The sequence below is a fragment of the Paroedura picta genome, chromosome 2, assembly GCF_049243985.1.
Source record: "Paroedura picta isolate Pp20150507F chromosome 2, Ppicta_v3.0, whole genome shotgun sequence".
NCBI classification, from domain to species: Eukaryota; Metazoa; Chordata; class Lepidosauria; order Squamata; family Gekkonidae; genus Paroedura; species Paroedura picta.
In genome coordinates this window covers 74699665-74725410 of record NC_135370.1, presented here as the reverse complement: position 1 = coordinate 74725410, position 25746 = coordinate 74699665, and the positions used below count along the sequence as shown (strand labels likewise).

The window sequence follows — 25746 nt, the reverse complement described above, 5'->3', positions numbered from 1 at the left end:
AAAGTGAGATACACTAATCATATGCTTGTTTGCTCAAAGAAGTCCTGCAGAGTTGAAGGGGGTTAAGTATCTAAAAGACCGCAGCATTAATGGTTGTAAAGAAGAAATTTCAGCAATTGCAGCATGGCACAGGGGAATGAGAAAAGCTCCTCCTCTCTTCTATGCAAGTAAAAAAAAAAAAAAAGCCCCGTTCTTCTTTGTACCTGGTTCCTTCTCCTCCCCACCAGTATTCTCAGCCCTCCTAGCTGTTGAGATTCAGGGACACCTGAAGTGCTTGACCCAGTGACTGTACCTTACCATTAGAGGACTGCATAGCCTGCCTGCCAGTTACAGCCAAGAGCAAGTCCCAGCATGCTGTGTCCATGGTGAATGATGTTTACCTGATTCTCTGTTCAGTATCAAGTAACATAGTTCTCCTTATTGTAGTTGGCCAATGCTCCTGGAGGTGGTAAGTTCCCAACTGCTCAGAATAATGGGGAGTTAGGTAAAAACTGTCATGCAAGAAGGAGATAATGGGAACTCAGATATTAGTTTCATGTAGGAGGACAGGGGAAAGGGCAGCTTATTAGAACACTAATGTCTTTTTAAAATGTTTGAATACCTTTTGTGGTCTTTCTGATGCGAGGGTCGCCAGGTTTGTTTGTTTTCCCTGATAGGGCTCCTGTGAAGAACAGCTGATGACATTTCCTCAGACTCAGGACCTTCTCTGTTCTGCGTTTCCAGGCTGCCTGCAGCAACCATGGAAGCCCTATATACAGCCCTGCAAGGTGAGATCCAGTCCTTTAAGGAGCACATGAAGAGTTGCCAGCAGGCCTTTGATATTCACACCCTTTACAATGTGCTGCTGCTGCTGCCTGGAGATGGTGGCGGAAGAGATATTCAGAGCCTTGAGCAGCTGGAAAAGCTTGTTGAGTCCAGGGAGTGGGATGGAAAAGACGATGTGAGAATTACAGTTGGACACAAGAAGAGTGACCTTCCCAGCTACATCTCCTGGTTTGTATCTTATGTGTGCTACCTGAGATCTTTGAAAGAGGCATTTGACAGCAAAATTGTGTTTCCTTTGTGTGAGAACCTGTATGTCAATGATGATCCACTTCGACTTGATACATCACCCTTTGGAGGTAGGGAGGGACATGCCACAGCCTCTGTTGTGCAAACAGCCAAGCAGCTGTTTACTCTCAGAAGGAAATGGACATTGCTTCTGAAAGGGGGCCTGATCGATGAACAACTCTTCAGCTATCAAAGCTTGCTTGATCTTCAGGGCTTTGACAACATCCATCCCTTTGTAAAGATCATGAGGCTGGTCCCTGACGTCTTTCACAAGAGCTTTGCTTCTGCAGAGCTTGCCCAGCAGTGGGTGGAACTCCATGCAAGCAGACACAGCTCCCAACAAGTATGCTCAGATCCCAGCTCTGTTGGGAAGGGCTATGACACAGGAATGATTGTGGGCAGCTTGGAACATCAGCCTGGATTACCCCAATCTCATCACAACCATAAGAGAGGTTGGCCTCAATCCAAAACTAGCAGCACCAGAGGCTGGGACACCTGTACCAGAGCCACCATCCAGGAAAGGAATAAGCTGCATGAGGTCCATGGAGAGCTCATGTCCTTGCTCTGGAGGGAGGAACGTTCTTGGATGCTGGAGGCAGAGATCCAGAAGGTAAACCAGAGAATTTCCAGCCTGCAGATTCAAGGGGTGGATAAGGAAAGGGAGATGGAAGCCCTTGAGCATCAGCTGGAGAAAGACAACTGGAGGACACCCGTCATACAGCGCCAGACAGTCTTCCACGAGCTGGAAGCATTAGAGAGGCAGCTCAGGCTGGAAAAATACCGCAAGAATATCCTGCAAGGTGACTGGCTGCTGGAGCTGGCAGTCAGGCCAGTCCTCCTTCGTCAGATTCATACAGTAAGAGGCCGGGGTAACAAATTGTGGAACCCAATTGTGCTGCCAAGCTTAGGACAAGTTCCCTTGCTGCAAGAAGGTGGTGGGCTTGTGGGTTATTTTGGACTAGGTTGTGTTGGATAGAATTGAGGGGTGACGAGCCAAATGGTACGAGAGGGAGAGTACTGGCAGGGTCATGCATATGGCATCTATGATGGACAAATTGTGAGGAAACTGGGCTTTCTGGGTTAGCTGAAGATGGTACTTTCAGAGGAGGGGAGGGAACTGGGCTGCTGGATATGCAGGAGCTACTGCCTGAATGCTTTGTGTCACCAGTATTTTTATCTCTCATGCAGTTGCAGGAACGCTACCAGGAGCTTGCAAGGGTATTGCAGGGAAGGGAAGAAGCTCCCAAGAATCTTCCTCAGCAAGGCAATGGACTAGATTCTGACTCTTCACACAGTTCAGGGGCTCTGAACACACTGAGTTCTGATCCTTGAAAATAGAGTTCCTGTGAAATGCAATGGTCTTGACAACACAGACTGTTGGAAGTGTTGGTGGGAATCAGGCTGTTTCTCTCAGTGAAGGAAGACTTGCTTCTGGGATGTATCAGCTCAAGCCATTTCACTCCTGACTTAGAATCATAGAATCATAGAGTTGGAAGGGGCCATACAGGCAATCTAGTCCAACCCCCTGCTCAACGCAGGATCAGCCCAGAGCATCCTAAAGCATCCAAGAAAAGTGTGCATCCAACCTTTGCTTGAAGACTGCCAGTGAGGGGGAGTTCACCACCTCCTTAGGCAGCCTATTCCACTGCTGAAATACTCTGACTGTGCAAATTTTTTTCCTGATATCTAGCCTATATAGTTGTATTTGTAGTTTAACCCCATTACTGCGTGTCCTTTCCTCTGCTGCCAATGGGAACAGCATCCTGCCTTCCTCCAAATGACAACCTTTCAAATACTTAAAGAGGGCTATCATGTCCCCTCTCCATTACCTCATCTACTGTAATGTGCTCTCCCAAGGGCCATCATTTGATGACTGCCTGGAAGATTCATTTGCTTAACAATGCCATCTGTCACTGTGTTTTGATAACAAGGGAACACAGCCATGACAATTATGGAACTTTTCTTTGAAGATTCACTCAGATCTAAAGCTGAACAATTCAGAAGAGCTGTAAAGACTTTAAAATTGGGTCAGTTTTTTAGGAACAGGGATTATACTGCTTGAGTTAGGGCTTTTAAATGTGTCATATAGCAATATGATTTTTGTGGTCTTGGGACTTTTGCATGGGGGAAACTATGACTAACAAATAAAACAATTTAGAACTGTTTTTTTCTACCCCACTTTTCATTAACCAAAGGAGTCTCAAAGCAACTTACAATAGCTTATCCTTCCTCTGCCCACAATGGACACCCTGTGAGGTAGGTGAGGCTGAGAGAGCTCTGAGGAAACTGTGACTGGCTCAAGGTCACCCAGATGGCTGCATGTGGAGGAGAGGGGAATTAAACCCGGTTCTCCAAATTAGAGACTGCTGATCCTAACCCCTATACTACACCATCTTCTTTGCTGGTGAAAGCTGGCTAGGTGAGTCCAGATTCAGGTGGGTAGCCATGTTGGTCTGAAGCAATTGAACGACGTTTGAATCCAGTGGCACCCTTAAGATGAACAATTTTAATTGTGAGTATAGAAGTTTTTGTGTGCAGGCACACCTCATCACATACATTGAAATACTTATCCTCACCCCTTACATGTCTCTTGATCATTATGTAAGGCTTAAGGAAAAGGCTTTCAGTGTATGAGATGAAGAGTGCCTCTACATGAATGCACAATTAAAGGTGCCACTGGACTCAAATTTTGTTCTAGGTGTTCCCAGGTAACCAGAGAACTGTCCATGTTGCCCTTTGGAAGGCCCACACGCAGGAAAGAAGCCTTTGCAATTAGTCTCAGACCAGTTCTTAACTGCCCAAAGTGTTGACAGGAGGTTGTCATGGTTTGCTAGTATTGCTCTTTAAATTTTGACCAGAACCATGATGTGTGTGAAAGGAGTGTTTGTCTATTTCAGAGCAAAACATACTTTGGGACCAGCCTTGTCGTGTGGTGAACTGAACTCCCTCCTTCCACTAGGAGACTCGGGAAGCTCCCCTGGGTTGCAGATGGCAATGCAAGCATTGGCTGGTGTGCAGCTCATTTCCAAGTGGAGTGCAGTGGAAACTGAATATAAATGAGTGACTTGAACAGCTTGGCACTCAATATGTCAGGAGGTATTGAGAGTTTGGGGGTGGAGAAGGAAAGGAGGAGGGCAATGAGGTGGCAGGGCAGGGGGAGAAGGAGGCCATGCTGGGTGGCTCTCTGTCTAAAACCTGCAACTGGGCTTGAGAGGAGAGCAGTGAGGACAGAAGGACAGTCAATTTGGGCAGGGGTCTACAGCAGTGGTCCCCAACCTTTTTATCACCGGGGACCACTCACCGGGGACCACTCAATGCCTTTTACTGAGGCCCGGTGGGGGAGGTAGTTTACTCCTCTACTCTCAACCACTGCTCTAGCGCTCTCTGATCGCTATGGTAATGTTTAAGCATCCCTTCAAAATAAGATACAGACACGCCACAACAATGAAGTTGTAAAGGGCTGGGGAGGATGAAATAAAGGGCTGGGGGGGGGAGAGAAGGCGTCCTTCGGGGCCCACCTCCAATTAGTCGAAGGACCACATGTGGTCCGCAGCCCACAGGTTGGGGATCGCTAGTTTACAGGATACACAGGAGAGGGCACACACACACACAGCCTGTTAGACACAGCCTACTTCTTTAAGAAAAAAAAACAATCATGGATTTGACAAGATGGTGGAAGTTGCAGGATGGAAGGAACCACCTCAATGTGGGTGGTGAAGGAGTGGCCTCCTTAGGATGAAAAAAAGGCAGGAGGGATGAAAATCTGACAGAATCATTATACTTGTGAATTACCTTCTGCTTGGGAGCAAATACCACTCTCTCATGGGGCAATAGCACTACAAAAACCCTGGAGAAACAGCAAATGGAAAATGAAATGAGTTCTGAAGGGCATAAAATCCATGGAGAAGAAGAAATAAAGCCACAGAGGCAGGTGCACAGTGGAAGTGGGGTGACATGCAAAACAAAAAAATACACCCGACAGGAATGCAGAGTAAAAGCGAAGGAAAATATCAGGGTATATAGGACATTAAAAGCTTCCTTCAGCAGAATGCTACAAGATCTTGGTGTAGAAAGGATCTATGTGGCTTCACAGGATCTATTGGCCTTTATTCTTGAGCCACATAAGATTTCAAGCAGAGAGTTGTGGAGGTACACATTGCTTACCATGTATCTCCAGGAAATGTAATGCTGAGAATTCTTACAGTACATACATTTATACTAGGAAAGCTACCACTGTATTATTTTTACACAAATGGCTATTTGTTTTTTGTATGGTCCTCTAATGGAGTTCAGAGCAGAACCAAGGCACAACGCTTAAATATACGTTTTATTAGTGCAGCCTTATTTATTCCTGTTACACTCAGATAAATGACTATGCACAGGTAGAGTACCAAGAGTCTCTTTCAGAACACTTCAAATTTCCTATCTTGGCCACATGGGGCATGTGGAGGTTACCATCTGTGGGTGGGGCAGGTTGGCAGCCAGCTGGGAATGAGTAGGGAAAATACTTGGTCTTATAACTGTCCAGCTATTGGCAGGCCACCCCTGAGGTAGTTGGGGAAGGACAGCCTCCATTTTGTAGACAGCGCCATGAGCCAATCTTTTCAGTCACATGGTTCCACACTTGACTATGACAGAAGTCACAATAACCACTGCTGTGTGTCACATTGTTTCATACACATAATTTAACAGAACAGGACTTGACAGTGGAGCCCACTGAAAAATCTGCCCAAGCCCTTATGTAATGGTCTTGCATCAGAACTCTGTTTGGAAACTTGCACTGAGCTCTGAACTGTGTGATGTTGGTGCATGAGCTCAGTTCCATGGACTGCCCCTCCTGTAGAAGCATGCCACTCATCACTTAAGGACAAGGTAGAAGAGCATTCTGTTCCCAATAATTTAAATTCAGTGACAAACAAATGCATATTTTGTGCAATCTCACAATCACTGAATTTTGTCTCATCTCACAATCTCCGAATTGTTCATAAAGAAATCAAAAGAAAAGAAGAAAACAGCAGGAGTATAAAAAAGGCAGTTTTGGGTGGGAGTGATAGAGGTTCCAGAGGTCTTGTAGGAGAGGCAATGGGTTTTTGGACCAGAACCTGGGAGCCATAGTTAGGAAGGGTCAAGGACATATGAAAAACTTACTTTTGTTCCAGAGGGTTCATATCCACAAATCTAGTATGTTAAGGCCTAGCCCAGAGCCACCCCTCATTCCAGTTGTAAAGGCCAGGACATGGATGGCCTGTCTTGAGGCTTGACCATGGTAGTACCTTTTGCCCCACTTTGGGCCATTACAAGAAAAGAAGAAGGTAGGAAATGCAAGAGCCAGAGCCAGAAATTGGAACAGTGGCTGAGAGAAGGAAGAGGCTAGAGCAAGATGAAGCTGGAGATACTGAACAGGGAGATGGAGACTCAAGCAAGAATCTTGGTACAACAGGTAGAGGGTTTCTGTTCTGTAGACCAGGCAAAGGCCAATATATTCTTTATCTAGTGAAATACTGGGAGTTTCTTTTTCTCTCTGGGCCTGAAGAGGGTTGTGAGCCCTCAGTGCATATTGTCTCCTATGATTCTCCCAGTGAGGCCCCAGCTTCAGCTATTGTGACCCCTGCTTTAACTGTTATACCCCCTGACAACCTGGAGCAAGCATGGGTAGGTGAAAACATTAACCAAGAAAACAACATCAGTCATACAGTGATCACTAGATTATTTGGTCAATTATTTCTTGGTATCCTACATTGCAAAGTTTCACCAGAGTAAGGCTATGCTTCCAAAATCCCCCACTATTTTAGGGAAATCTTTGCAGCTGCCCTGAGAGATGGTGTCAACAGGCACAACACTGAGTGTGGGCAGAGCCCTGCATGCACAAATACCCTCTTCATGGTTGCAGTCTGGGTGCATGTTATTGATGTTGTCCTCCAACAATTACCACTGGCATTTCATAAAAGATCAGTGTCCTATGGACTGGAAATCTCAACTCAGGGCAATGTGGAATGGCAAAGCCTAAGGTATGTGAATCTCTCCTACCCCAGGCATTTGCTAGCTCAACTTGAATGCATCAGTCTTGGCACTGCTTCTAGTTGTCTTTTCTTATGTTGGCCTTTTGCTGGTTTTGCCCTTAGCAAGCAGAGGGGATTGCTCAGCTTCTGAGGAAGGAGGCGAGTGAGAACTGGCTAAGGTACACACTCTCGCCTACAGAGCAAACACCACTAAAGGTCTGGGTAGGAGAAATTAGGGAGCTAGCTCCATATTCTGCATCCATCCGAAAGAAGGGTAGCTTCATCTCTTGCTCTGCATGGCCCAAGCTTCCCTTGTGGTATAGAATTTCTTGAAGGGCTGTGATGCAGCTGCTGGTTGGTCCAGACCCTGATCAGTCCAAATCCACTTCTGATTGGTGGAACTATTGTTCAGGGACAGCATGAACATGGAGGGCCCATCCCATGGATGCAGAGGAGAACCAGAGCAAGTGGACACACACCAGCTTGTTCACACAGGCATGTGGAGCTCATTGTACTCATCTCGACCATCTTCATCAAAGTTTGGTTCTGCATCCTCTGAGTCCAACTGTAATTTGGAGAGGGGGGAGAACAGAGAGAGGAAAAAGCAGCCATCAGACTTCAGAAGAGATCTTTGATGTAGTGAAGGTGTCGGTATTTCTGGGAAAGCTTACCATATGTGTTCAAAAATCAGCTAATTGCTACTCTTCAGGCAGGTGACAACAATTCCCTTGTGAAATCCCATGATTTCATTAAAAGCCCCAAGATTGTAACAATGCTCATGTGATCAAATCAGACATGTGCTCCTATCAGCTCCGTTCAGCAATGTTTTAGGACAATGGTTAAGCCAAGTGTGGGACTCCCAGCATCTCCCTATCATGCAATGAGATTTGCTTACCGCTTTGAGTTCTCTCTCATGGAAGAAATGTGGCAGCAGGAATCGGCGCAGAGGGACTGTCATGATCAGGACAAAAGGGAAAGCCAGTGATGCTATAGTAGATTTCACCACCCACAGCAGCACTATGCAGGCTAACTGGATGAATGTGAAGAGGTTCATCCGCCATGTCTTCACCTAGGAGACAAGCCAGGCAAGTCATGCACTCTCCTTTTGACAGGTCATCCTGTAAGCAAGCTCTGGAGACAGTCCCCTTCTCTTCCAGGAAAGCAGTTGCTCATAAGCCAGTGTATCACAGCCACCACTAAGTGGTCTTTTCCATCCTGTGTCAGCTCAGCTAGTCACTGTTTCACCCACCACCACCTCCACCTACTTGGTCTACCTCCAGCCACTTTTCTCTGTGCCCAGAAGTGGACTTGTCCCTCATGGCCCCTACCTTGACGACATAGACATGGTCAGGGTGGTGCTTGGATGGCATGAAGATGAGAAGGAGCCGCTCATACAGCTGGATGCCAGTCAATGATGTCACGCCCATATACAGGAAAATACCAAATAGCACAGCCAGTGGGATCTGACGCAACACATTCCCCATGACTATGGACAGACCTGCAAGAGCAGAACAGTCGTACAGTCTTTTTCTCATATTCAAATGTATTTTATGTGTTTATTTATTTGATTTTTATACCGCCTATCCCAATAGGCGGTGTCCCAATAGGCTCATGATGAGAACCTGGAACTATGCCTGCCAATGCCATATATCTGAACTTTTGTGCATACATGGCCTGGTGCTTGTACAGTATCATCATGACTGGATTAAATAGTCTGCTAATTCAACCTGTCACTGCCCTTTATAGGATTCACCTACCCGTGAGCCCAAGTCCCTGTACTGTTCAGGCCACAGTAAACAACAAGTGGTGGGAGTTGGTATGCCATACAAAGAATAAATGGCTAAAGAGTCAACGGATCTGGATAACTCAAGCAAAAATAGCTTGAGACACTCATCAGCCTAAAGAAGGAATCTTTTCTGTATGGACCTCACCCACAAGGCCAGCAATGAGCATTCCCGTCACACGCTGCTCCTTCACTTCTTCAATCTTTGGCTTCTCACCGGGTGCAATTGCCTTGCTCATGACCGTGAGGGCATTGACATGGGTGATGGAACGGACAGTGGCTGCTGTAAGCCAAGGCAGCCCGAAAAGGGCACAGAGACCTCCCATTGTACCAATGAGTAGCAGGTCCAAGTGGAAGCCCGACCCCTTCAGCAGCTTGCGTTCCTTCTTGCTGACAATCAGGCTGTAAAAGAAAGGGCAGACAAGACATACATGATTTATAAGGGCAAGCCTAATGCTCTACTGCTGCATCGAGGAAGGCATACATCATATATTGTTGGCATGTTTTGAATTTGTTTGCAGTTGCTTTTCTTTGAGTGAAGTGAAGAAAACAGAGAGAGCAAACACTGCACAGGGAACGGCGGGGAACCCTCATTTGCATTATGGATAGCAAGTACAAATCAAGTTATGAGCCTAGAAGATTTCACATGCCAGAAGCGTGCAGCCTAAAAACATTGCTGAATTGTACTGGCCTCCCTATCAAAGCCCACTTATATATCATAGGAGCTGGAAAAGCTTCTTTGCCCCACTCTTCTTCCTTAGTTTTGTAATTCCAGAATAGGCAATGAAGACCAATTTTTTATTATTTATTGCATACTATATGTATACATATTTTATTCTTCTGTATGATGTACCCCACCCTGAGTCCAAAGAGAAAGCCCGAGTAACAAATACTACTGTTATAACTACTAAAACCTCTACTAAAGGTTGTCTTCCAGTCCCATCCACTTTCCCCAATGATAGTTTATACAACAACTCTTAACACTTGCATTGCGATCAATGAGGAATTAACCACTCCACAAAATGGAGATCTGGCACTTACGTGGTAATCTGGGTCTCCATGAAAATGAGAATGAAGACCAGCAGAGCTGGGATGGCAGAGGCCAACATCATCCAGATAGGGAAAGTCTGTTTGCTGCCCAAGGGGTGGATGAACCAACCACGTTTGTCCGGAGCTGTAACTGACAGCACTGAAGGAACATTCAGCTTCTGTGGTGAGAACACAAAATGTACAGGGAAGGAAACCAAATATTTTTTCATGGAATATACTATACAAACACGCACACACACCCTCAAGATCAAGCAGTACATTGTTAATATACTTATAAGGTTAGAATGTACCTAGAATGTAAGTCAAACTTAGCTACTAGCTTCACACATGGCTTTATACAGAGGGACTTGGTGGTTGTGGGGAGGCCTTTATCAAAATCAAAGTTCTGGTATTTTAAAAACTTCATATGTTAGATGATGCATCTTCCCTCTTTCACTGCTCAGTAGGCTTGCCACACTGATTTTGAAATTAACTGATAGCTCAAGTGACATAAGAATAGCCACACGTACCTAACTTATTCCTCAACAACTTTGTGCAGTGCTTATTGGCCTGAGTGTCCAGGCTGGTTCAATAAAACAAGGGCTGTGTGAATACAATTCAGCAAAGAAAGTCTCAGAGTAAGGAAACAATTACAACTTGCAAGTGGCCAAAAGGGCCAGGGCAGACACCCATTCAGTCAGTAGTGGTTGGCATGATGGTGCACTAGGCAGGACAAGCCTGCCACCACTGAGTGGTAACCTGCAGGAAGCAGAGCCCACAGCCTTCTTGGCAGCTATTAGAAGGGCATAGTGGTCTGGCTTGGTTAGCATCATGCCAGTATGTAGCTGATGTCTGGCTAAAAGACTCCAGCACGAGAATGGGTTGTGGATATCAGCTAGAGTTATTAACTAGGCAATAAATAATAAAGCCTCAGCACAGCTACTGCCTTGAAATGCCCCCGGTAGGTGTACAAGGTTTCCCTTTTCCCCTCCACAACAGTGGGCCCTTATTGCATCCATAGTAAATAAAAAAACTAAGTAACTACCAATGCTCCCCAAAGTGCACTACCCTCCACCAACACCAACAAAATGGTGATCCCTGGCTGCAAGGAAGGTCGTTTGTCAACAACTAGAGCTACGGCTTTCCTGGTCCTGCCCCTACGTGGTGGAATGAGATCCCATGCAACATCAGTGCCCTGATGGAGCCGCAACAATTCCACAGGGCCTGCAAAAAGGAGCTCTTCCACCAGGCTTTTGGTTAAGACAAGTAAACAAGCCACCAACCATTAACCAGAAGCCCCCATCAACTATACCAACAGAAAAATGGAACCACAGTGCAAAAAAACTGAATTGCTAATTGTTGAGTAATGTTTGTTAAACAGGTCAAACTGTTCACTGTTAAATATGCTTATATATGTCAAGATGTTTATTGAACTGTATAGCTTTTGAAAGTTACAATGTAAACCGCCCTGAGCCAAAAGGGAGGAAGGTATATAAATATGAATGAATGAATGAATGAATGAATGAATGAATGAATGAATGGTATTGCTAAGGTCACCAATGTATTTGGGTATGTAAAAGATGACCATTGATAATGTGAATTTGGATGTTCTAAATTAATGTATATTCAGAAAAGTCACAAAATGAAATGTCTTGCATAAGCAGATGAAATAATTGTCTAGCAGTTTATTGTGGGTCAGTATTAAGTTGAAGCTCATGTGCAGCCTAGTCCTATGCATATTTGCCTATAAGTTATATGTTTATTTCATATATTTATATACAGCGTTTCCTAAATATAGTCAAAGTGGTTTCCATACTCAAAATCCATTCTGGAAAAATTAAAAGCAAGATCTTAAAGACACTAAGGGCCCAAATAAAGCCACATTCAGTCAAAGGACTTCCTACATAGCTCTGCTTTGCATTTCTTTCTGAATTGCAGAAAGGATGGTACATCCCTCTAATCATTGGCCAGTCCATTCCATAGAGTTGCCAATTTCAATCTGGAGATTACCCATGATTTGTGGGTAGATTTGAACCTGGGTGTTCCATATCATAGTCTTAACACTCAGTTTAATCCTTACACAATACTAACTCTCTCACCATGCAAATAGATGCCCCTGAGTGACTGCTCATTCACAATAAGCCTTCAACCTAGTTTGTTTTCTTTTTGGATGCCTTACTTCATAATACATTTTATAGTAAAACTGAGAAGGAATGTCGGCATCCACATGCACAATTAAGCACTGTGAAAAACTGTGTCCATCTCCCATCTGTCATTTCCGTGGTCCAGGTTTGGATATGCAGTACTTACCTGTGTATATGTATCAGTAATGGTGTAGTCTACAAGAACCATAACAAGGATGGAGATAGGGATCCCAAAATCACCAATGATTCGCCGTGCCTGCAAGGCAAATATGAGGGGGAAAAGTAGGTCATGAACTGGCTGGAAATGATGAGCTCAATCTCAAATACAATCCCACCTGGGCTACATCCCGGCTTCCTTCCATCCCCTGAAGAATGGTTTATCATGGCAAAGGAAGGATGGCTTTGCCATACATTCCCTGCCATGGAGATAATGCAGCAACATAGATGGTGGAAAGGTCCCTGACATCTTTCCATCTCCATGTTCCATGAAGCTCTCCTGTTTACCTAATAGGTCACATCATACAGAGATGACAGGCCACATTAAAAGGATCTGAGGCCTCTGAAGATTTTTTTGGCAAAATTTAGGTTGCGGTGGCACTTGGGCCTCAAGATATTTATAAAGACAGATTAGACTTGAGAATCCCAAATTTGTCTCCAGTTATTTCTTAAACTAAGCTACTTGTTCAACAAGCTATAGAGCAGGAGTTCTCAACATGAAGCCTGCCAACATCTTTCCTGATGTCCACAAAGTGTTTTTAGAAAGTGGGAAGGGCTAGAAAGGCTTCTGATTGGTTGCATAGAATTTTTTTTAAATGCCACGTTGGCAGCAGCTGCCATCACAACACATGGATCTTTATGTGATTGAAGGTAAACTGTGGTCGCCATTTCTTGACTCTGTCCTTTGCAACAACCATTTTGTGTAGCTTTTTTGTGGCTCTTCCCGCCACTGTGTGTCAGAATTACAATGGTGACCACAGGTTCAAACAGGTTGGGGACCCCTGTTATTTAGGAAAGGATGCTTTCTACCTATATATGATGCGCAGGGATATACAACACAAGAAGAACAAACCACTTCACTGGATGTTTAGAATGGAGATGGCAGGCACTCCACCCCAAAGTGTTTAAGGTAAGGTTTTTTGGATGGACATCTGGCAAATTGTACTTATGTTGCAAGTAAAAATATATATATATATAACAATACTATTTTTGTGTTCTATGCATTCTATGAACATTTTTGTTGCTCCATTTAGACCAAATTTTTAATCAAGACCCCCCCCCTCCCCCGTCAATGGTGTCCCGCTTTACCAATGTTAAGATCTGGTCACCTTAGTTTAAGGCCACACTTCAGTCTCACCTTTCCTCCCAGGAAGCGGCTGTTCTTAAACTTGCGCATGAAGAAGGCGATGAAGAAAGTTCCCAGCATGAGGATGAGGGACAAGAGGGCAGTGTTTGGTTGCATCTGGGCGTCAAGGGATGTGGACTCAGCAGATAATATGCTGGCATTCAGATTGCTATGATTTGGTGGGTAGGATCTAAGCAGGGGGTGCTCTGTAAATATCTGGGAAAACAGAATGAGAAAAACCACACCATCCAGGTAGGGCAAATGGTTTTATAATCGATTTTGTTGAGAGGCAGCAAGTGAGAAGGAAGAAGCAATAGCTGGCCAATAGCCACAAACTCTCAATTTACCCAATAGCAGAAGTGGCCAAACAGCCAAGCCTGTATTGCTGAGAAGGCTTACCTTGTAGAGCTTATAGAACGTTTCATAGATGAAGATAAGGGAGATGAGGAAGGCAAAAATCTCCTGGGTGAAGGGGGAGATGTAGCGTACTAGGAAACTCCCTTCAGCAGCCACAATGATGACAATGAAGACAATGAGCCACAGGCCAATCCACACCCGGCCGGTCAGATACTCAATGCCCTGGGTATGGCAGAACTGAGGATAACACAGAGAAGGAAACTGTATTGAGCATATTTTCTCTTCTTCCATATCCTCTTCTTAGCCCATTTACAATGAAATCTTAAGCAGAGCTACATCCTTCTTGACCTCCATGGACTTAGAAGGGTGTCACTGCTTAGTACTGCACTGCTAGTAAACTTGCACAATCCAACAAGAGAAACATAGCCAAACAATTCAGCCTGTCATGTATTCGGCAATCCACAATATATCCCCCCAAACAAATGGTTTATAAGGACCTAGCAGGTTGCCTTATACAGCTGGTGAGGTGCTTCTGGGCTGCTGGATCAAAGCCATTCTCAACGCTATGGCTTGTGGGTGTGGAAGGTACCATATAGGCAACCAAGAAAAGAGTTCTATCAGGCTACACCACGTATACAGTGAAATGCTTGTCTATATTATCTTAACCTACCCAATACGTTTTGGTGTATTTGCCTATTATTTGGTGTATTTGCCTATTCTACCCAAATTCCCTCTATATTGTATTCTAATGTGGCAGGAATGCATTTTAGTAAATTGCATATTCCCCACTTCAGCTACCAAACCCTTTTTGAGCTCTGTGACACTCTGGGGGAAAGTGCCAGAAATAACAAGCAACAGAAAGAGGGTTGGCCAAGAACAACTCTTCTGTCCACCGTTAGAGAAGGAGACAAGCCTCTTTGGCATCCATTATTAAAGGGAGAGCTATATTCCTTCCTGGTCTGGGCACAAAATAAAAGATAATTGCAGTTACCAATTAATGATAAATTCTTATTCTCACATGTTACAGGAGATAACTGGCTTAACTTGAGTTGGTGATGATATGACTAAGGAGTGGGGCATTTTCTCACATTCTGGAGCACATTAAAACAAAGAGATAGTGTTTTAAACCAGTTGAGCTTTTAAACTGAATAATGGCATATAAATATTCAAAATCAAAGAAATCAAGATGCCCATTTTCAATGTTACTGGAGAAGTTAGATTCAGGTGGGGTGGTCTGAAGCAACAGAACAAAGTTTGAGTCTTATGGCAACTTTAAGGCCAACAAAGATCTATTGTGGGTATAAGTTGTAACAAGCTTATATCCAGAAAGAAACTTTGTTGGTCTTAAAGGTGCCACTGAAGTCATACCTGAGCAGTTTGCTAGCTTGCAAGAATAGCACGGGTGTAGAAGAGAATGGTAAACCACTTGTATGGTAAACCACAAGTGCTCTGATGAGGCCTGGGGCATGAACCTCTCATTCGCTATTAACTCAGTAAAAATCACTTCCATGCAGGCGAGAGCCACTTCACACAGACAGCTTCTCACATTGTTCTACTTCTATGCCAATGGTAACAGCAACGACAACACTCAAGGAATGCGTGAATTAGGCTAACCTCAAGGTGGACAAAAATATAGACATAGTGCCAGGCCTTTGTGTGTGTGTGTGTGTGTGTGTGTGTGTGTGTGTGGCGGTATTCACTAGTATTGAGTATCAGCACCTTTGGGGGAAGGTTGTCCTCAAGTCCTGAGGAGGAATTGGTGGAAATCAGTGCAACTTGAGTACTGGTCACCTTCCCCCGAGAAAAATGCTCTCGCCAGTACCGTCGGGATCTTTCAGTAACAATGTGGAGCAACAGTGCATGGAGAAAGGACAGTGTAGAACAAAGCAGGAAACTAGATTATAGGTACCTTGTAAAAAGCCTCCTCAAAGACCAGCAGGGGCCCTGAGAAACCAATGACAAGGAGAGGCTGAGCACTCAGCAGAGAAAAGAGCATGCCCAGTACTGAAGTAGAGATGATTAACTCCGAGACACCCATGAGACCCTCTGTCTTCTCACCTGCAGAGAAAGAGCAATATTTCTGGGACACCCTGCAGGGTAGCAGATGGAAACACACAGAGACCACTATCCTGGATGAATGAGGCTCACTAGAGGCAACAGATAATAAACTTTTGTCTTTACAGTTACTGAGGAGTCTCTCCTTGCACAAACAACCTAATACAAAACAATTCCCTGATATGGACACAGGGAGATTACCAAACCTCTTTGAAGAGAGAGCTGTACTTTAATGTTGGGGAATTTCTAGAAGATGTCCACAGAATTCATTTCTGTACAGACTTCATATGCTCCATGACTGTGCTCAGCATGCAATGGGAGATATCCCCTAGATATTTAAGTACTGCTTTGCTCAACGGAAGAATTGAGAGTTGCTACAGTCTGTCCCTGTCCCTGCCCTGACATAGGGCAGCATTTCTGAACTTCTATGAAGCACCGCCCCAGCTTCTGTAGTCTGCCACAGTAATGGACAGGAGCACAGAAACTTGTGAGGGTTGGCAAAGGAAGAACTGGCACTAAACACTGGTCTCTGACAGCTACCAAGGGTATTCTCAGACAGCATGTGGGTAGTCCTTATGAGCAATCCTCAGCCTCAGGAGAGTAAATCAGCACAGAGATTCTCCTCTACTCTGTAATCCTACCACCATTAAGGCTCCAGGATTGTCTGCTTGGAGGTACTCCACTTTAGTAATACAGGGAGTTGTTGCAAGAACAACAATCATTAAGTGCTTCTATTAAGGTGGATCCAAACATCCTTCAAGGAGACTACCTCCAACTTAAGTGGTACTCCAGTTGGAGGAATAATTCAGACTTTTCTTGGTGGAGTGGGAAGATGAGAGTAGGATCCACCTAGGGTTGCTGGCTCTAGATTTCCTATAGGTTTGGGGGCTAAGCCTGTGAATGTCAGGGTTTGGGGAGGGGAAGAATCCCATTGGGGTTTAATTCCATACAGTCCATCCTCCAAAGCAGCCATTTCCTCCAGGGGAACTGATCTCTGTTGCCTGGAGATGAGCTGTAATTCCAGCAAATTCCCATGTCCAACCTGGAGGCTGGCATCACTATATCAGATCTCTTGCCCCACTTGTAGGGTGGGAACCTTAGATCCACCTGCTGTTGCCACAGGAAACAGGCATGGGATAGTCACTCTTCCCAAAATGCATCGAATGGAAAGCCCCAGAGCCAGGCAAAAATGAAATGGGATGCAGCCAAACTCATCTGGACACAGCAAGAGCCAAATTCAGCCCAGCCACTTGACTAGCATATCCACAGGCATGGATGAAGTAACCCCAGCTTCTTAGCTAGCAGAGGCACAGGCAAAAATTGGACTAATTCTCCCACCCACCCTCCTGGCCAGCACAGGCAGAAAGGAGCTCGCTTGAGCAGAGAATGGGGAGGGGAGGAGGGTGGACTTGTTACCTAGCAGTCCCCCAAAGGTGATGGCAGGAGAGAGAGCAGCGAAGTAGATGAATAGCACGGCTGCGAGGCACTGGCTGTGCAGGGCATCTCTGATGTCACTCAGATACTTGGGGTACCTGCGCTTTATGTCCCGCACCAAACCGCCAAAGAAAATGCCGGTACGTTTCAGAGGATCATCCTCCTCCTCACCTTCCTCCTCCTCCTCTTCAGCCTTCACCTCACACAACTCTGGGAAAACAGGAACAGCATGGCAGTGGAGTAGAGGAGGGAGAAAGAAGAAGGAAATAGAAACTTTGGCAGCAGCTACACTCAAGAGAAAATCCACCAGACTGCTGGACATACCTTAGTTCCCCTGACTTACCTCCAGTACCCTCAAGAAAGTCCCCATTCAGCCTGCACTGTGTCTTTTTTTGAGCTGAGGCATAAACCCTTACCCACCCAACCCAGGGCATGAAGGCAGGGAGAGAAGAGACCTTTGGCTTCCTGAACTTGACCTTCTTTGGTAGCTTTCTTCTGTTCTCGCTCTTTCCTCTTTCGCAGCAGCTCCTTCTGGAATGTGGCAATTGACTTGAGTAAACCCTTTCCCTCCATCTCTGAAGGGGGGATGACAATACTACAGTCAAGGAACTCGTTGATGGCATTGAGTAGGTCCTGGCGGTCATCTGCCATGTAAGCAGCTTCATGGAAATGCTGTGAACCAAGGAGGGGACAAAGTCAGGGAACAGGGATAGTTACAGCTTTGGGGGCCTCTGAATCACTACATCCATGCCCCCCTGTCTGCCCACTACTACATTCCCCACTGATAACCGCTCCCATCGTTTATTCCTTGTCCTCCTGAATATTATTGCTTGGTGATGTTGCTTTAGACTCAAGTTGGGCCCTTCATCTCATGTTCAAAACCAATATCTGTCCAATGTCAGGCTCTTGTAGTTATCCTCTCAGTTTCAATGGATAATCTAATTTGGTCCAGTTTTCATGGCAACAGCATATTTTCATTTTGTTCCCATGCACTGGTAAATCACCATCCATGCCTTTATGGGAGATTTTGAGGATGAACACTTAAAAGTTTATTACTGTGCGTCTGCTAGAATCCACCATTCTTTCTGTCCTCAAGTGTCTCTGGAAGTTAAAGCTGATAGATTTTTACCCCATTTCACATGCACATAAATCTACACAGTTAATCTCTGCCACCATCTAGTGTACAGCCTCATCTTTCACAGATTGCAGCCGAAGAGGTTCCTTTTTGAAATGAGAAGTATAACGTATTATATTTTTCTACTATATCTTTAGCAAAATAATATTGTCTTTGTTTTAAACCATGTTACTTTCCATTCTTCATTTATCGAAACACAAAATGCTGCTTCCTTTCTATCTCACTAACAACTCCTTAAATGATGCTGCATATGTTTGAATTGACTTATAAGTACAATTGGATCCATCGTGAGACATTCTTTTTTTTTTTTTTAAGAAAATTGCTATGGTCAGGTTTCTAGCAGAAGTAAATAATCACAATATTTAGCAGGAAGAGCAGAGTCATCAGGAATACTAACAGTGAAAAGACAGTGGACAAGGGGAGTGATCCTTGTTATGAAAGCCAGGACATAACAAGTATTCCTATTGTCATCTGTGACATGGTGGAGAGAGTAAAACATCTGGCTCTTGAACTGTTTTAGGCTTTTGTGACAACATGTACATAACATCCTTTTCTTTCCTTTGTTCTATGCTCATTTCAGAAGTGTAGTTCCACCTCACACATTTAGCATGAGATGGCATTCCTTCTGTAAGGATTACATAGCAGATACACATCCAAATTCAACATCTTGACTTTGACTGTAAAGCCCTACATAACCGAGGACTAAGGTATCTAAAGAACAGTTTTCTTTCAGGGAAACTTCCATGGGTAGTTTATCATCTTCATCATCCTTCCTTTTTTATTCAGCCACGTGGCCTGAAGCATGATAAGGACCTTTTCTGTTCTGGCGCCACAAGTCTCAACAAAGAATGTCCACCATCATTTCACTACTTAGGCTGCCAGCCTCCAGGTAGAGTCTAGGGATCTCCTGACAGAAGAAGAAGAGTCGGTTCTTATATGCCGCTTTTCTCTACCCGAAGGAGGCTCAAAGCGGCTTATAGTCGCCTTCCCTTCCTCTCCCCACAACAGACACCCTGTGAGGGAGGTGAGGCTGAGAGAGCCCTGATATCACTGCTCGGTCAGAACAGCTTTATCAGTGCTGTGGCAAGCCCAAGGTCACTCAGCTGGCTGAATGTGGGAGAGCAGGGAATCAAACCCGGCTTGCCAGATTAGAAGTCAGTGCTCCTAACCACTACCAAATGGATCTTCAGCCCACAGTTCTCCTAGAGAAAATGGCTTATTTGGAGGGTGGACTATATGGCATTATATCCCGCTGACATACCTCTCCTCCATATACTGCAGCCTCCCAGGCTTCACCCCCAAATCTCCAGGTATTTTCCAAGCTGCCATTTCACCAGAAAGGTGAAAACAGTTATCTTTTAGAGGTACTTTGGGACTTGACCTTCCTGCTTTGCATGATGTATTTTCACTGCATTCTGTTCTTTTGTGTTTCTCTTTTATGCTTTTTATGAAGGTGGCCACTGACCGCCATCTGACTTTTGTTCCTGTGCTTTATATAGTACAGGACATCCTTTAAAATTTGACTTAAAGCAACTCTGACGGTCCCATTGAACAAGAGGGCGAGATGAACATATTTTCTATAAATAAATAACTCTCTGTATCCATTGGGGGAGGGCAAGTGTAGGCCAAACATAAATCATTACCAGAGGATCCATCCACAGGAGGAAAATGGCTGGAGGCAGAGGGAAGAGAGTTCACCATGTAGGAACACTGGGTCAAGAGCTTGACCGCAGCTGGCCCATGGCTTGGCTTATGCAACTGACCAATCGCAAGTCTCCTGACTACCAAGTCCACATTGCAACCCCTTCTGCTACAGTTCTAGTGCCTGTGATGCTGAGTGTTCTCGTGAAACTTATTGGCTTAATAAAAGCCTGGAGATCTGCTTCTCCTAACAAGTTTTATGTTTCATGGAAACCTGATTATTTAGTTGGATAAATATTCTAATGAAATTAGCATATGTCTATAGTTATTTTATTCATTTTTATTTATTTGACTTTTTGGCTGTCCCTCTCCATATAGTCTCGGGGCAGCTTACGGCAAACATGACAATCCAGGCTTAGGTCACTAGAGAAGCCCAGGTGGTGTTTTTCCATCTTCACCAAGGAGACTTTTAGCTCCCTGTCTATCCACAGAACACCTGGCTACAGTGATCCATGGAATGGTCACTCCAGGTTAGACTTCTGTAACTTGCTTTATGCAGGCCTACCTCTGAGCTTGACCCAGAAGTTACAACTGGTACAAAATGTGGTTGCTAGGGTCCTCATTGGAACATCTTGGAGGGCCCACATTCAGCCAGTGCTGAAGCAGCTGCATTGGCTGCCAGTGGGAGTATTCGACCAGCCATTCATTAACAGGTAGAGCCGGGTGTCATCTGCATATTGGTGATGAGTCATCCCATCCCCCCCCCTAGACCAGCTGGCCTAGAGGGTGCATGAAGATGTTGTGAATTGGGAAGAGAATCACCCCTTGTGGAACCCTGCATTGGAGTTCATGGTGGCACGATTGTTCCTCCCCAATAGCAATCCCCTGCCCCTCATCTTGGAGGAAGGAGATCAGCCATTGCAAGGCGGATGCCCATATCCCTGAGTAAGCAAGGCAGTGAGCTAACAGCTCATGGTTGACAACACTGAACGCTGGGCCAGTTCTAATAATATTAGCAGCGCCAATCCGTCTTGGTCCAGTTGTCGGCAGAGGTCATCTGTCAGAGCGACCAGTGCTGTCTCCACCCTTTGGTCAGGCTGGAAGCCAGATTGGAAGGGATCCATTACCGAAGCTTCATCCAGGTATGCTTTAACTGGACCACAGCTGCCTGCTCAGCTATCTTCCCCAGAAATGCTAGGTGCTAAACAGGACAGTAGTTGGCAGGATCCTGCAGATCCAAAGATTTTTTTCCGATAGAGGCCAAACCACCACCTCCTTTGGCTTCCCTGGGAATGTCCCTGAGAATAGAACAGGTTGATTATAGCCCAGAGAGGCCTCCCAATCTGCTCATCGCCCAATTTGAGAAGCCATGAGGGACAGGGGTTCAAGGGCCAGTCTTATTGAAGGCAGCAACCTGTTCATTGCAGTCTGGAAGAGCTCCCTGAAGCCTATGGAAAACTCCCCTGAAGACAAGGCAGGGGGCCTCCAGTTCTCTTATTGTATTAATTGTTGGGGGGGAAGATCACAGCAGAGAGACAGGATTTTATCCATGAAAAAGCTTGCAGAGATCACACAGCTTAAAGCCAACTTATTATTATTTGGGGGCCCTTCTGTTAAGGCAGTAAGAGACTGAATTGCCCTAAACTACTGAGCCAGGTGTGAGATGGTGGATGCAATGAAGGTTGCGTAGAAATCTCTTTTTGCAGTCTTCACTGCCACCTCATAGGCTCTCATAAGCATCTTATACGATGTTCTTGCCGCTTGGTTGCGACTCTTCCTTCAGACTCGCTCTAGCTGTTTCAGCTCCCATTTCTTTCCTCTCAGCTCCCCAGCTCCATCCTGTATTCTTATAAAAAGGCCCTGGAAGTAAATCTACATCTACCTCCATAAAGTTGCAGCTGTACAGATTAGTAAAAAGCCAGGTTAACTCAAACTTTGTGTTAATTTCACTTCCGCGCCCTCTCCCACCCTTGGTTGCCTTCCAACAGTATTTGGCACCTCAGTCATGAGATGAGGAGCAGAACAGCCAAAAATGGGGTTCTAGGGAAATCTGGGAAGAATACCATCAAGACTAATGAATTAAGGCAGAAGAATCCCACAGAAAACTTGAACCACTTTCAGGTTACCACTAGTCACCCATCATCTAAAAGTTGCTTAATAGTTCGGTATTAAATAATTCACAGTTTTCTAGATGACCAGTTTGAAATTAGTAGTTGATGCATGGAGCAACAAACTGCTGCATGGAGCAACCAACTATGAGTGTATTCAACATCATACCATCGAAAAATTATTACTTCAGACTGGATCTACATGGAAACAATTCTCAACTTCCCTGACATGGCTGCTAAAAATGCTATGGAGGATCCACACCATTTTGTGCTCACTTTTTTCTATCAGCCACAATCTCTTCCCCAACTCCACTGGAGGTCTTATTTCAAAATCAGTAACTGATATAATGTTACAATGGGCTATTGCCACAGTCTCTTACATCTTTTGAATTTCTAGCTTTTCCCCCTAACCCTTTTCCCTGCAGAGATAGGAGGGGAAAGATTTATCTTCACAACAGAAAGGACTACAGACCCACCCATTCACATGCCCCATCAGCCTGGGTATCCTTCTTCCCATCTGCTCACAAGCCCATCCGCCATCTCCAGTCACCGTTGCCTGAATTCTCTTTCCCAATGGTAGTGGGCAGTGTGTGCAGCTTGGCATACCACAGCCATGGTCACCAGGAGGACTGATCCTGTACACCCCCCACAGTTTTCCACAGCTTCTGGGCAGCATGGGCATCTAGAAGTGTGGGAGGTAGAGCACTAGGGGTGCTAGCCTCCAGGTGTGGCCTGGGGATCTCCTGGAATTACAGTACATCTCCAGGGTATGGAGATTGGTTTCCCTGGAGAAAATGGATGCTCTGGGAGATGAACTCTATGGCATTGTTCCCCACTGAGGTCTCTGCCTTCCCCAGGCTCCACTATGAAATTTGGAACTGCAAGTCCACCCCCCCCCCCAGTCACTTGCCAGTGGCCAGGGGGAATCTGGCAACCTTACAGAGCACTCACATGTGGCTGGGCTGGGGATGGGTAGATGGGGAGAGGGGCTAGTTGCAGGGAGCTCAGCCCAAAGCCTTGGGCCCCAGCAAGTACCCTACCTTAGTGAATGCTAATGCCAGCTCTGCTGACTGGGCAAGCAGGGTGGCTATTACCACCCAGGTCTGTCAGCAGTGGCTGCGTGACTCACTTGGGACAGGTAGCAGCACAACTCACCCGAGTGGTACCTTGTGCTCATCTGAACCAACCTATTCCCCCCTCGGCCTGCTACAACCAGGCAGGGGGCTCAGGAGAGCCAGCCCTTTCAGAACTTTTCTCAGGGGCCATAAAGGCCAATCCATTCTTGCTCAGCATCTATTTTCCTACCACTCCAGCCAGAACTAGCTCCTGCTACTCACCTTGTCTGACATGAGTGTGGAGATGGATCGCCCAATCTCATGATAATCCACGTTGGACTGGCTCGGCCCCAACAAGACAAAGATGAAGCGGACGGGGATTGGAACCTCCAGGACTGACTCCAGAAAAACAGCCTCATTTAGCCGGACAAAAGCCATTGTTGGTTGTTCAAGGAACTGAACACAACCTACCAAGAAGGTAAGAATAAAAGCGTGCAAATCAGTCTTGATTGCTATAAAGCTAAAATAAACCTATGATAGACAGCTGCTTAACCTTGTGGCATTTATGCCGTAGGGGTCCTGAAGGGATCTCTCTTGTTCCACATGCTGGATAATATCTACAGAGAGAGAGACCCTCAGGGGATCGGTGTTGGGTATTTTGTATTTAAAAGTAGGAGAGTTAATAATGATGAGACCAGGCAATCAGAGGCTCCTATTTCCTGCAGGGACTCTGCTCCAGCTTTGTAGTCCATCTTCTTTACAAAAAAAAATTAAAATGCTCATGACGATCTCCAAAAGGAAAATAAATTTTGTAGACAAAAAAATCTTCCTATCCTGTTCTAGTCTCTCATTTCAATCTTGCCACCCCCCCCCAAAAAAGAACACCAACCCCCCCCCCCCCAATCTGGGCTTCCATAACCTTATGTTGAATATTTTGTATTCAAAAGTATCAGAATTAATAATAATGGGACAAGGCAGTATTAAAGTATAATAAAGTATTTTACTAGTACCAGGGTAGGGTAACTGGGATGCAAAACAAGAAAATGCATATCTTCCTATAGCTCATTAAGGAGCTGCTAATCTCAGGTGTTACATGCTGAGATTCAAGATGGATTTGCTCAAAGCAGTTTAGAAACAAAGGGAGGAAAGGGAATTCCCTTCGCTTCTGGTTACAGTTGCTTACCTGAGAACAAGACATGTAGCCAATGGAGTAAATAATTTACATACCTATAAACAAATCACATGACTTGCTCTGCCTGTCCCCACTAGCAACAAGAAGTGCTAACTAACAGTTAACCCTTTCCTTGCAGTTGGTTGCTAACTCATGCTATTGACAAAGTGTAACAATCTGAAGTGATCCAGACCATGGCACAGGTGACACATAGATCTATTTCTTCTTACCAGCAGAATTAAGTGGGTCTATGGAAGTCCTGAAGGTTTGGAGAAATTAAGGAGATGGATGAAGGCTCAGTCCAGACAAAGTAAACTTTACACCTAGCTTAAGACCCAACAGAAAGGCTTGGTAAAGAAACAGGTTTGAGGAAAATGCCTGATCTTCCCAAGAGACAGCAGCCACAAGATAAGTTGCCTACTCTTTGACAATTTATTGCCTACTGTTACTGAGGTTGTTTTTCTTACAGATTGGGCTTCAATTTTCGCATGAGGAGAAGTGAGAGGTACTTAAGTCTTTCTTCATACTCCCTTTTCTTGCCAAGAATCTTCATGACCTAGGTTGCTTTTACTCCTACTGGGGCAAGCATATGCAATCTGTGAGGGGAAAAAACTTAGTAAAAAGAATCATGGAGGGCACACCCTCAGAATGTTATACTGCTACTCTGGGCTCTGCTCATTGCTTCTGTTTAACTTAGGAGAGGCATTCCTTACCAACAAGCACCACGGTAGCTTCAGCATCACTGGGAATCTTCTCCATCAGCTTGAGGTATTTGCCACGGTGTCCCTCAGAGTTGTGAATGTGCATGTTTTTCTGTTTCAGCAACAAAGATTGTCATTAGATGGGACTCCTTCTCTGGGATATTAACATCCCATACTGCTGGAGAGACACTTGGACCATTTCCACGCGGAGAGATAAAACACATGTGGCCCCCTGCTTGCAAATGCGGGATGATAAATCTTGTGTTTGCAGCTTTCCTCATGGGAGACCCCTCCCACATTTTCCCTTTGACCCATTGTGGATTTTTGCCTCCCAATGAGACTGCAAGAGAAAACAAGCCAAACTTCTGCCCTCCCCCACTCCCTGGCTTGTCAATCACAGCAAGCCACCAATCACAGCATAGCAGTTCTCTCATGGACTGAAACTTTCTTCCCTCCCCCAAGCTCTGAAATTAATATATTTTTTAAAAAGGCACTTCTGCATTGCTATGCGGTAATGCCACAACACAGATACATTTTTAATAAAAATCAACACTCGCACATTGCTATGGAGAAATGTCAGAACAATACAGCATTCCCACCCTCTTTTAGGGATTTGTGTTCTTTTGGATTTCATTTATGGCTAGGTGGATTTCTGAGATGCTGAACATGGTAACTGGAGCCCAAAGAGTAATTTTGTGTAAATGGTTGGCTTAAAAACAAAGCACTCAGACCCTTGTATGAT

The 25746-nt window shown here is 45.0% G+C and overlaps 2 protein-coding genes across 8 annotated transcripts in view; one reads left to right on the top strand and one right to left on the bottom strand.

Annotated features, from left to right (window-relative positions):
* Positions 1-338: 338 nt before the first annotated feature.
* On the top strand, positions 339-3770 carry LOC143828686 (uncharacterized). Of its 3 annotated transcripts, none has more exons than XM_077318926.1 (3): positions 339-448; positions 724-1660; positions 2239-3770. In XM_077318926.1, exons 1-3 carry the CDS (start codon positions 363-365, stop codon positions 2380-2382), a joined length of 1167 nt encoding a protein of 388 aa, XP_077175041.1. In that variant the 5' UTR covers positions 339-362; the 3' UTR covers positions 2383-3770. The 3 variants fall into 3 exon arrangements, 2 of the variants coding, with proteins under 2 accessions (XP_077175041.1, XP_077175042.1); XR_013227833.1 differs by having other exon boundaries at positions 411-448; positions 657-993; positions 2239-3769; XM_077318927.1 differs by having other exon boundaries at positions 411-448; positions 657-1660.
* A 1588-nt stretch (positions 3771-5358) lies between these two features.
* Positions 5359-25746, bottom strand: part of SLC4A3 (solute carrier family 4 member 3) — a 52035-nt gene continuing 31647 nt past the window's right edge. For 3 of the 5 annotated variants that reach the window (XM_077320840.1, XM_077320839.1, XM_077320843.1), the window contains 13 exons: positions 25017-25116; positions 23415-23599; positions 17649-17865; positions 17176-17403; positions 15614-15762; positions 13747-13941; positions 13360-13563; positions 12172-12261; positions 9874-10040; positions 8981-9234; positions 8378-8547; positions 7945-8118; positions 5359-7614 (listed from right to left, as the gene is read on the bottom strand). In XM_077320840.1, the coding sequence (XP_077176955.1) occupies positions 7537-7614; positions 7945-8118; positions 8378-8547; positions 8981-9234; positions 9874-10040; positions 12172-12261; positions 13360-13563; positions 13747-13941; positions 15614-15762; positions 17176-17403; positions 17649-17865; positions 23415-23599; positions 25017-25116 (2211 nt within the window). In that variant the 3' untranslated portion in view covers positions 5359-7536. The remainder of the gene's footprint in view (positions 7615-7944; positions 8119-8377; positions 8548-8980; positions 9235-9873; positions 10041-12171; positions 12262-13359; positions 13564-13746; positions 13942-15613; positions 15763-17175; positions 17404-17648; positions 17866-23414; positions 23600-25016; positions 25117-25746) is intronic. The other 2 variants (XM_077320841.1, XM_077320842.1) reach the window with 2 other exon arrangements.

Coding starts and splice junctions, on each gene's coding strand:
- LOC143828686 (XM_077318926.1), top strand. CDS start 363: ATGGTGAATGATGTTTACCTGATTCTCTGTTCAGTATCAAGTAACATA. Junction 449..723: donor GGCCAATGCTCCTGGAGGTG/GTAAGTTCCCAA, acceptor CTGCGTTTCCAG/GCTGCCTGCAGCAACCATGG. Junction 1,661..2,238: donor TGGAGGCAGAGATCCAGAAG/GTAAACCAGAGA, acceptor TCTCTCATGCAG/TTGCAGGAACGCTACCAGGA.